The sequence below is a fragment of the Oncorhynchus mykiss genome, chromosome 8 (genome assembly GCF_057628025.1).
Source record: "Oncorhynchus mykiss isolate SJ-2025 chromosome 8, ASM5762802v1, whole genome shotgun sequence".
NCBI classification, from domain to species: Eukaryota; Metazoa; Chordata; class Actinopteri; order Salmoniformes; family Salmonidae; genus Oncorhynchus; species Oncorhynchus mykiss.
This window is the reverse complement of record NC_143029.1, coordinates 6,015,001-6,027,068: the sequence shown is the minus strand read 5'-3', so window position 1 is coordinate 6,027,068 and position 12,068 is coordinate 6,015,001. Positions and strand designations below refer to the sequence as shown.

Sequence of the window (12,068 nt, the reverse complement as noted above, 5' to 3'; positions counted from 1 at the left end):
TCTTGCGTGTCATCAAACACATCTATTTTCCCGATGCTAGCCATTCTCTTTACCTCCGGCTCCACGGGTCTTTGATCTGCCGCCTCGTTCTCGTTAGCTCTCCCCTCGTCTTCACTGCTTGCTAGCTGTTGTGCTACAGGGTCAAAATCTTCCTCTCTTCCTACGAACTCCATCTGTATTCGTGATGCACACTGCAGGTAATCATCCTCGTCGCCATTGTAGTGTCTTAACACTTAGTACTTATTTATGTAATAAGAAAGACTCGAAATACAAGCAATTGAAACTGGAGCTTCACATTTACTCAAACTAGTTAGTACCAGAATAACATAGAACAACACTGCGCATGACCAAGGGTGCTCCATCCTTAAAGGGGACATCAGTAATTAACAGAACATAACACCTTGATTAGGTGGTTAACAGATTTTTCTACTCCGATATCCTTGGTTAGGTGGAGGGAGTCTGGAAGGGCATCTTGGAATCTTTGGGATGTCCGAGAATTTATAGAGCGGTTTTTGATAATCCTTGGTTGGGGTATGACTCTGAACAGATTATTTGTTGGGATTTCTAATGTAATAAAATGGTGGTCCGGGATTTTAACTTCTTGATCCATCCCGTTTCATTTTCTTCAACCACCGCTGAATTGCAGAGCGCCAAATTCAAATTAAATTATAAAAAAACTGTGCAATATAGCAAAACACAGCTTAGCTTGTTGTTAATCCACCTGGTGTTTCAGATTTCAATAAAGCTTTTTGGTGAAAGCATACCAAGCGTTTATGTAAGGACATCTCTCTCAGTAGACAAAATATTACAAACAGCTAGCAGCCAAGTAGATTGGTCACGAAAGTCAGAAAATAAATAAATTAAATTGCTTACCTTTGATGATCTTCGGATGTTTGCACTCACGAGACTCCCAGTTACACAATAAATGTTCCTTTTGTTCCATAAAGATTATTTTTATATCCAAAATATCTCTATTTGGTTGGCGCGTTATGTTCAGAAATCCACAGGCTCGAGCGGTCACGACATCGCAGATGAAATTTCCAAATAGTATCCGTAATGTTCGTAGAAACATTTCAAATGTTTTTTATAATCAATCCTCAGGTTGTTTTTACAATATATAATCTATAATATATCAACTGGGACTGTAGCTTCTTCAATAGGAGAGAGAGAGAAAATGGCTGCTCCAACGCTGCTGGCACCCAACAATGACGCGATGTGATCTTTCTCGCTAATTTTTCAAAAATAAAAGCCTGAAACTATGTCTAAAGACTGTTCACACCATGGGGAAGCCATAGGAAAATGAATCTGGTTGATATCCCTTTAAATGGAGCAAAGGCAGGCTATGGAACATGGAGCTTTCAAAATAGAGGCCACTTCCTGGTTGGATTTTCCTCAGGTTATCGCCTGCAATATCAGTTCTGTTATACTCACAGACAATATTTTGACCGTTTTGGAAACTTTAGAGTGTTTTCTATCCTAATCTGACAATTATATGCATATTCTAGATTCCAGGCCTGAGAAATAGGAAGTTTAATTTGGGTACGTTTTCATCCAAACATCAAAATACTGCCCCTACACTTAAGAGGATAAGGAAAAACATTAAGATCCACAATATTTATTCCAATAGCAGCACAACAAATGAGTACTTAAAGAAATAAGTCACTAACAAACAATGTGACACCACAGCTCATCAGTACTCAACTACCTCAACTGACGACCTGTCAGTGCAAATTCTGTTAACTCTCAACATTTTACTTTCTTTGCGTTCAGTAATCGGGTTGTTGTTGGAACGTCAGAAATTTCACTGCAACAGTAGAATGTTTCTATCATCATGCGTTTCCACAAACCTCAAGGAATGTGTGGTATGAGGACAAGATCAGTGACATTTCATTAGCCGGATAGTGTGGTATGAGGACAAGATCAGGGACATTTCAATAGCCGGATAGGGACTAAGATAATAACCTCTAGACAGAGACATAGAACAGTACCGAGGAGTGGTGATCATGAGTTCAGTCTGGTGAATAACAAATTCATTAATTTGTTGATAGAATGACTGACTTCAATTTGACAGTTTAGCCTAGAGAGTTGCCTCGGCAGACAAAGTAAGTTTCACTCAGCAAATGTTACAAATCTGTATATATCTTCCTACATTTTACTGTGTATGCTGTTTGCATTCTACTGTTTCGGTGTGTGTGTGTGTGTGTGTGTGTTAATGACTCTGTCTACTCGTGTACTATAGCATTAATGCTCATAATCACCTGTGTGTGGTGTTTTAAAATACTTTATGATCTATAGTCAGAATCTGTGATGTGTAAAATACTATATAATCTATAGTCAGAACCTTTAATTGTGTCTAAATTATTTGAATATCCTCTGCCTTTTATTCATTCCTCTGTACCCTCTTTATCCTACAGCAGAGAAAGAGACGGAGAGAGTGAGTGTGAAAGAGAGAGTGAGAGAGAGAGAGAGAGTGTGTGAGAGAGAGAGAGAGAGAGAGACAGAGCGAGAGAGAGAACGAGAGAGAGAGTAAGAAAGAGAGAAAGAGAGAGAGAGAGAGAGAGAGCGAGAGAGAGAAAGAGAGAGAGAGTAAGAAAGAGAGAAAGAGAGAGAGAGAGAGAGAGAGAGAGAGAGAGAGAGAGAGAGAGAGAGAGAAAGAAAGAAAGAGAGCAGGAGAGAGAAGGGGGTAAAGGTCATCATGGCTCCAGTAGATGTGGTAGACTGGTCTCTAGCCTCGTCCTCTTCATCTCCTGATGTCTGCTTCGTCTCTCTCATCCTCTTCCTCATCCTCACCATCACACTCCTCACTCTATGTATAAACTGCCGCAGGTGAGTGTCCTGTTCATCCCTTATCATGTGGGTCTCTCCCATGCTGTGTCTGGTTAAAGAAGGACTGTAGAATACAGATGTCTGATTCCAAATCAAGCCTTAACCCCGACCCCTAGGCACTTCTTACAGATTTGGTGAAAAGGACAGTCAATTCCAACTAACCTATCAGAGGACAACAGGCAGCTATTGTTAACAACAGGCAGCTCATAAAGACAGTATTCAGACCCCGTGACATTTTCAACCATTTTTTTTAACGTTAAACAGCTTTATTCTAAAATGGATTACATAAATAAAAATCCTCAGAAATCTACACACAATACCCTATAATGAAATCACAATACCCCATAATGACATCACAATACCACATAATGACATCACAATACCCCATAATGACATCACAATAGCACATAATGACATCACAATACCCCATAATGACATCACAATACCCCATATAGACAAATAAAAACATATAAAAAATAAATGAAAAACAGAAATACCTCATTTCTATAAAGCATTCAGCCTCTTTGCTATGAGACTCGAAATTAAGCTCAGGTGAATCCTTGGTCAGGGAGGTGACCAAGAACCCGATGTTCTTCTGTGGTGATGGGAGAACCTTCCAGAAGGACAACCATCTCTGCAGCACTCCACCAATCAGGCCTTTATGGTAGAGTGGCCAGAAGGAAGCCACTCCTCAGTAAAAGGCACATGACAGCCCGCTTGGAGTTTACCAAAAGACACCTAAAGTCTCTCAGACCATGAAAAACAAGATTCTCTGGTCTTATGAAACCAAGATTGAACTCTTTTGCCTGAATGCCAAGCGTAACGTCTGGAGGAAACCTGGCACCATCCCTACAGTGAAGCATGGTGGTGGCAGCATCATGCTGTGGGGATGTTTTTCAGCAGTAGGGACTGGGAGACTAGTCAGGATCAAGGAAAAGATGAACGGAGCAAAGTACAGAGAGATCTTTGATGAAAATCTGCTCCAGAGCGCTCAGGACCTCGGACTGGGGTGAAGGTTCACCTTCCATCATGACAACAACCCTAAGCACACAGGCAAGACAACGCAGGAGTGGCTGCGGGACAAGTCTCTGAATGTCATTGAGTGACCCAGCTAGAGCCTGGACTTGAACCCGATTGAACATCTCTGGAGAGCCCTGAAAACAGCTGTGCAGCGACGCTCCCCATCCAACCTGACAGACCTTGAGAGCATCTGTAGAGAAGAATGGGAGAAACTCCCCAAATACAGGTGTGCCAAGCTTGTAGCGTCAAACCCAAGACGACTCGATGCTGTAATCGCTGCCAAAGGTGCTTCAACAAATTACTGAGTAAAGGGTCTGAATACTTATTTAAATGTGATATTTGCATAAGTAAAAAACTGTTTTTGCTTCATCATGATGAGGTATTGTGTGTAGAAAAAAGCAATTGATTCCATTTTAAAAATCAGGCTGTAATATTCCCAAAATTGGAAGAAGTCAAGGGGTCTGAATACTTTCCGAAGGAACTGTATATTGATCTATGGAGTGTCCAGGTGTCCAGGTGTCCAGGATAGGGACTGATTAGGAACTGTATATTGATCTATGGAGTGTCCAGGTGTCCAGGTGTCCAGGATAGGGACTGATTAGGAACTGTATATTGATCTATGGAGTGTCCAGGTGTCCAGGATAGGGACTGATTAGGAACTGTATATTGATCGATGGAGTGTCCAGGTGTCCAGGATAGGGACTGATTAGGAACTGTATATTGATCGATGGAGTGTCCAGGTGTCCAGGATAGGGACTGATTAGGAACTGTATATTGATCTATGGAGTGTCCAGGTGTCCAGGATAGGGACTGATTAGAAACTGGGCACAAGAGGTTAATAACTTGTTCTCACCCATTGACTTCTCTATATTCCATGTCCTCCCTACCTATGAGTAAGTACAGGTGAATGATGGTAGGGTGTGTTGATATGAATGTTGACAGGCATCAGGAAACAGTAAACTCAGGGAATGTTTGCCCGCGTCCCCAAATAGCACCCTATTCCCTACGTAGTGCACTACTTTTGACCAGGGCCCCATAGTGGAATAGGATCCCGTTTTAGGAATGCTAACTTTATATGGATTTCTTAGGCTCCTTGCCAAGTGCATTATGGGTTAGGTCACGCCGTTGAACATTCCACGAGCGGTTTATCACCCAGAGGAATGGAACGCTGTCCCTGTTCAACTGGAATGTGTCCTGGTAAGGATAGACAGCTCAGAAGAACAGCTGGGGGTTTAAAAAAAAAAAAAAGGTTTAAAGATTATTTTGACGAAAGAGGCACCACTTGAAGTGTCTGGGGAAAAGTGAATTAATGATCACACTGTTGTCAAATGCCCATACATGTTTCTTCTTTATTTTTGACGACTCCTGTTTCTATTGGTCATTTGTCACTCTCTGAATTTAATATCGACCAGTAATAGCACACTATTAGTCATCTATTCACTTCATTACTTTTTCTATTGTTTGTTCCATTGTTCGAGAAGTGAATCTGCAAGTCAGCATTTCGTTGCCCTGTGTTCTCCACGTGTATCCTGTGTACCTGACTATTAAACAGGCTGGGATTTGTACCAGTTAAATGCATTTTATGTGTTCTCATTTCCAGACAATCAGATATTCAGATGGATCCTATAGACGGAGCACAGGTAGGGTAGACAAACACACGCTCTCTCTCTCTCGCACACACACACACACATACACACACACTCTCTCTCTCTCTCTCTCTCTCTCTCGCTCTCTATCTCTCGCACACACAAACACACATACACACACACACACACACACACACACACACACACACACACACACACACACACACACACACACCTGCACACCTGCACACCTGCACACAACTACCCCTACACCAACACCAACACCAACACCAACACACACACTGTAATCCGGTTTTCCTGTCCTACAGATCGAGGCTCAGGAGGAAACTAAAGCTGCAAAGAAGTCCAACAGCAAGAACAATAAAGGTAAAGGAAAGATACAGGTCTATGGTTACTAAGGATACTGGTCTATGGTTACTAAGGATACAGGTCTATGGTTACTAAGGATACAGGTCTATGGTTACTAAGGATACAGGTCTATGGTTACTAAGGATACAGGTCTATGGTTAATAAGGATACAGGTCTATGGTTAATAAGGATACAGGTCTATGGTTACTAAGGATACAGGTATATGGTTAATAAGGATACAGGTCTATGGTTACTAAGGATACAGGTCTATGGTTACTAAGAATACAGGTATATGGTTACTAAGGATACAGGTCTATGGTTAATAAGGATACAGGTCTATGGTTACTAAGGATACAGGTATATGGTTAATAAGGATACAGGTCTATGGTTACTAAGGATACAGGTCTATGGTTACTAAGGATACAGGTATATGGTTAGGAAGGATACATGTCTATGGTTAGGAAGGATACAGGTCTATGGTTACTAAGGATACAGGTCTATGGTTACTAAGGATACAGGTCTATGGTTAATAAGGATACAGGTCTATGGTTAATAAGGATACAGGTCTATGGTTACTAAGGATACAGGTCTATGGTTAATAAGGATACAGGTCTATGGTTACTAAGGATACAGGTCTATGGTTACTAAGGATACAGGTCTATGGTTACTAAGGATACAGGTCTATGGTTAATAAGGATACAGGTCTATGGTTACTAAGGATACAGGTCTATGGTTAATAAGGATACAGGTCTATGGTTAATAAGGATACAGGTCTATGGTTAATAAGGATACAGGTCTATGGTTACTAAGGATACAGGTCTATGGTTACTAAGGATACAGGTCTATGGTTAATAAGGATACAGGTCTATGGTTACTAAGGATACAGGTCTATGGCTAATAAGGATACAGGTATATGGTTAGGAAGGATACAGGTCTATGGTTACTAAGGATACAGGTCTATGGTTACTAAGGATACAGGTCTATGGTTACTAAGGATACAGGTCTATGGTTACTAAGGATACAGGTCTATGGTTACTAAGGATACAGGTCTATGGTTACTAAGAATACAGGTATATGGTTACTAAGGATACAGGTATATGGTTAGGAAGGATACATGTCTATGGTTAGGAAGGATACAGGTCTATGGTTACTAAGGATACAGGTCTATGGTTACTAAGGATACAGGTCTATGGTTAATAAGGATACAGGTCTATGGTTACTAAGGATACAGGTCTATGGCTAATAAGGATACAGGTCTATGGTTACTAGGGATACAGGTCTATGGTTACTAAGGATACAGGTCTATGGTTACTAAGGATACAGGTCTATGGTTACTAAGGATACAGGTCTATGGTTACTAAGAATACAGGTATATGGTTACTAAGGATACAGGTATATGGTTAGGAAGGATACATGTCTATGGTTAGGAAGGATACAGGTCTATGGTTACTAAGGATACAGGTCTATGGTTACTAAGGATACAGGTCTATGGTTAATAAGGATACAGGTCTATGGTTACTAAGGATACAGGTCTATGGCTAATAAGGATACAGGTCTATGGTTACTAAGGATACAGGTCTATGGTTACTAGGGATACAGGCCTATGGTTAGGAAGGATACAGGTCTATGGTTACTAAGGATACAGGTCTATGGTTACTAAGGATACAGGTCTATGGTTAATAAGGATACAGGTCTATGGTTACTAAGGATACAGGTCTATGGTTAATAAGGATACAGGTCTATGGTTACTAAGGATACAGGTCTATGGTTACTAAGGATACAGGTATATGGTTACTAATGATACAGGTCTATGGTTAGGAAGGATACAGGTCTATGGTTCCTAAGGATACAGGTCTATGGTTACTAAGGATACAGGTCTATGGTTACTAAGGATACAGGTCTATGGTTACTAAGAATACAGGTATATGGTTACTAAGGATACAGGTATATGGTTAGGAAGGATACATGTCTATGGTTAGGAAGGATACAGGTCTATGGTTACTAAGGATACAGGTCTATGGTTACTAAGGATACAGGTCTATGGTTAATAAGGATACAGGTCTATGGTTACTAAGGATACAGGTCTATGGCTAATAAGGATACAGGTCTATGGTTACTAAGGATACAGGTCTATGGTTACTAGGGATACAGGCCTATGGTTAGGAAGGATACAGGTCTATGGTTACTAAGGATACAGGTCTATGGTTACTAAGGATACAGGTCTATGGTTAATAAGGATACAGGTCTATGGTTACTAAGGATACAGGTCTATGGTTAATAAGGATACAGGTCTATGGTTACTAAGGATACAGGTCTATGGTTACTAAGGATACAGGTATATGGTTACTAATGATACAGGTCTATGGTTAGGAAGGATACAGGTCTATGGTTCCTAAGGATACAGGTCTATGGTTACTAAGGATACAGGTCTATGGTTACTAAGGATACAGGTCTATGGTTACTAAGGATACAGGTCTATGGTTACTAAGGATACAGGTCTATGGTTAATAAGGATACAGGTCTATGGTTAATAAGGATACAGGTCTATGGTTACTAAGGATACAGGTATATGGTTAATAAGGATACAGGTCTATGGTTACTAAGGATACAGGTCTATGGTTACTAAGAATACAGGTATATGGTTACTAAGGATACAGGTCTATGGTTAATAAGGATACAGGTCTATGGTTACTAAGGATACAGGTATATGGTTAATAAGGATACAGGTCTATGGTTACTAAGGATACAGGTCTATGGTTACTAAGGATACAGGTATATGGTTAGGAAGGATACATGTCTATGGTTAGGAAGGATACAGGTCTATGGTTACTAAGGATACAGGTCTATGGTTACTAAGGATACAGGTCTATGGTTAATAAGGATACAGGTCTATGGTTAATAAGGATACAGGTCTATGGTTACTAAGGATACAGGTCTATGGTTAATAAGGATACAGGTCTATGGTTACTAAGGATACAGGTCTATGGTTACTAAGGATACAGGTCTATGGTTACTAAGGATACAGGTCTATGGTTAATAAGGATACAGGTCTATGGTTACTAAGGATACAGGTCTATGGTTAATAAGGATACAGGTCTATGGTTAATAAGGATACAGGTCTATGGTTAATAAGGATACAGGTCTATGGTTACTAAGGATACAGGTCTATGGTTACTAAGGATACAGGTCTATGGTTAATAAGGATACAGGTCTATGGTTACTAAGGATACAGGTCTATGGCTAATAAGGATACAGGTATATGGTTAGGAAGGATACAGGTCTATGGTTACTAAGGATACAGGTCTATGGTTACTAAGGATACAGGTCTATGGTTACTAAGGATACAGGTCTATGGTTACTAAGGATACAGGTCTATGGTTACTAAGGATACAGGTCTATGGTTACTAAGAATACAGGTATATGGTTACTAAGGATACAGGTATATGGTTAGGAAGGATACATGTCTATGGTTAGGAAGGATACAGGTCTATGGTTACTAAGGATACAGGTCTATGGTTACTAAGGATACAGGTCTATGGTTAATAAGGATACAGGTCTATGGTTACTAAGGATACAGGTCTATGGCTAATAAGGATACAGGTCTATGATTACTAAGGATACAGGTCTATGGTTACTAGGGATACAGGCCTATGGTTAGGAAGGATACAGGTCTATGGTTACTAAGGATACAGGTCTATGGTTACTAAGGATACAGGTCTATGGTTAATAAGGATACAGGTCTATGGTTACTAAGGATACAGGTCTATGGTTAATAAGGATACAGGTCTATGGTTACTAAGGATACAGGTCTATGGTTACTAAGGATACAGGTATATGGTTACTAATGATACAGGTCTATGGTTAGGAAGGATACAGGTCTATGGTTCCTAAGGATACAGGTCTATGGTTACTAAGGATACAGGTATATGGTTACTAAGGATACAGGTCTATGGTTACTAAGGATACAATGACACCAGATTGTTTATAATTTATTATACTATATTCTACTCTATTCTAATCTATTATACTCTATTCTATTCTACTCTATTGTACTCTATTCTACTCTACTGTATTCTACTCTACTCTACTCTATTCTACTCTATTCTACTCTATTCTACTCTACTCTATTCTATTCTACTCTATTCTAATCTATTATACTCTATTCTACTCTACTCTACTCTACTCATTCTATTGTATTCTATTTGACTCTCTCTACTCCATTCTACTCTATTATATAATTTATTCGACTTTATTTCTGTTCTGTTGTATTTAGAGTGATTATCTCTATGTCTGTTCTAGGCGCCCATTTAGCCACAGTTCACACCTTACCTTCATGGAGGGACCATAAGAACATGCCTGAGAGCACACTCCCCTCGACCCTCGCCCACAGCCGGACACTCCCCTCGACCCTCGCCCACAGCCGGACACTCCCCTCGACCCCCGCCCACAGCCGGACACCCCCCTTGGACTCCGCCCACAGCCGGACACCCCCCTTGGACTCCGCCCACAGCCGGACACCCCCCTTGGACCCCGCCCACAGCCAGATGTCCACAATAGAGCTGAATTCGCTTACTGACTAAAGCCCCGCTGGTCTCAACACAGACGCCACAGATACTCACACTACAAGCAGAAACAAGTGTGGTGGTTGGTGTCTAACTGGATGATTGAGTAATTGATTAATTGATTAATTGATTGACTGATTGAAAAGATTTGATCATTAAAAGTGCATACATTAAAGTGCAGTCAAATACGTTATTTTTTTCTAAATATATCCACACTATGAGGCTGAAATGACACCCAAAAATTATAATATTGTCCTTTTTGTGTAAGAGCTGTTTGGAGGAAAAAAAATGGCTGAAATTTCAGCTTGTTCAGGTGGGATGGAGTTTTTGCCCCGCATCATAACGTCACAAGGCAATATGATTATAATGGACCAATGAACGTTCAGCTTTTATTAGCATCTGATTATAATGGACCAATTAACGTTAAGCTTTTATTTGCATCTGATTATAATGGACCAGTGAACGTTCATTGTTTATTTGCATCTGATTATAATGGACAAATGAACGTTCATTGTTTATTTGCATCTGATTATAATGGACCAATGAACGTTCATTGTTTATTTGCATCTGATAATAATGGACCAACGAACGTTCATTGTTTATTTGCATCTGATTATAATGGACCAGTGAACGTTCATTGTTTATTTGCATCTGATTATAATGGACCAATGAGCGTTCATTGTTTATTTGCATCTGATTATAATGGACCAATGAACGTTCATCGTTTATTAGCATCAATCCTCCTAGTTCTGGTGCTGGTCCCAACAAAAAGCAAGAGAGATTGTGCAGTATGGCGTCTTCTGTCACTTTGGCTGCTTTGGCTGCATGATTTATTCATCAGTCAGAACATCTGTATATCCACAGCACACTACGCACAGCACACTACGCACAGCACACTACACACTACACACTTCTCACAGCACACTACGCACAGCAGACTACGCACAGCACACTACGCAGTGCACACTACGCACAGCACACTACCTAGTGCACACGACGCAGTGCACACTACACACAGCACACTACGCACAGCACACTACGCAGTGCACACTACACACAGCACACTACGCACAGCACACTACGCAGTGCACACTACACACTACACACTTCTCACAGCACACTTCGCATCGCACACTACGCACAGCACACTACGCAGTGCACACTACACACAGCACACTACGCACAGCACACTACGCAGTGCACACTACACATAGCACACTACGCAGTGCACACTACGCAGTGCACACTACACACTACACACTTCTCACAGCACACTACGCAGTGCACACTACACACAGCACACTACGCACAGCACACTACGCAGTGCACACTACACACAGCACACTACGCAGTGCACACTACACACTACACACTTCTCACAGCACACTACGCAGTGCACACTACACACAGCACACAACTCACAGCACACTACGCACAAAACACTACACACAACACACTACACACAGCACACTAGGGACAGCACACTACGCATCAGACTGCAAATCAGGCGATTCCCAAACCACACCCTACCAACTCACTCGGAGGGCCCTCTGTTGTCACGTGTCGCTGACAAAACTTTTAACTTGGGACGTATTTCATCTGTTATGTGCAGGGGCGCACTCGCCATCTGGCATTACGGGCAAATGCCAGATGGGCTGGTCTAACTTGGGTATATTGCAAAACATTATAATTATCTGGGCTTCCT

At 41.0% G+C, this 12,068-nt stretch overlaps 1 protein-coding gene across 2 annotated transcripts in view; it reads left to right on the top strand.

Annotated features, from left to right (window-relative positions):
- Positions 1-1,878: 1,878 nt before the first annotated feature.
- LOC149981377 (uncharacterized) overlaps positions 1,879-12,068 on the top strand; it is a 10,943-nt gene continuing 753 nt past the window's right edge. The window contains exons 1-5 of one of the 2 annotated variants that reach the window (XM_090183086.1): positions 1,879-2,102; positions 2,415-2,826; positions 5,447-5,486; positions 5,762-5,819; positions 10,101-12,068. The exon at positions 10,101-12,068 is cut by the window's right edge and continues 753 nt beyond it. In XM_090183086.1, coding sequence (XP_090039212.1) covers positions 2,696-2,826; positions 5,447-5,486; positions 5,762-5,819; positions 10,101-10,381 — 510 coding nt within the window. In that variant the 5' untranslated portion in view covers positions 1,879-2,102; positions 2,415-2,695 and the 3' untranslated portion in view covers positions 10,382-12,068. Of the gene's footprint in view, positions 2,103-2,414; positions 2,827-5,446; positions 5,487-5,761; positions 5,820-10,100 lie in introns of those variants that run through there. The other variant, XM_090183087.1, reaches the window with a different exon arrangement.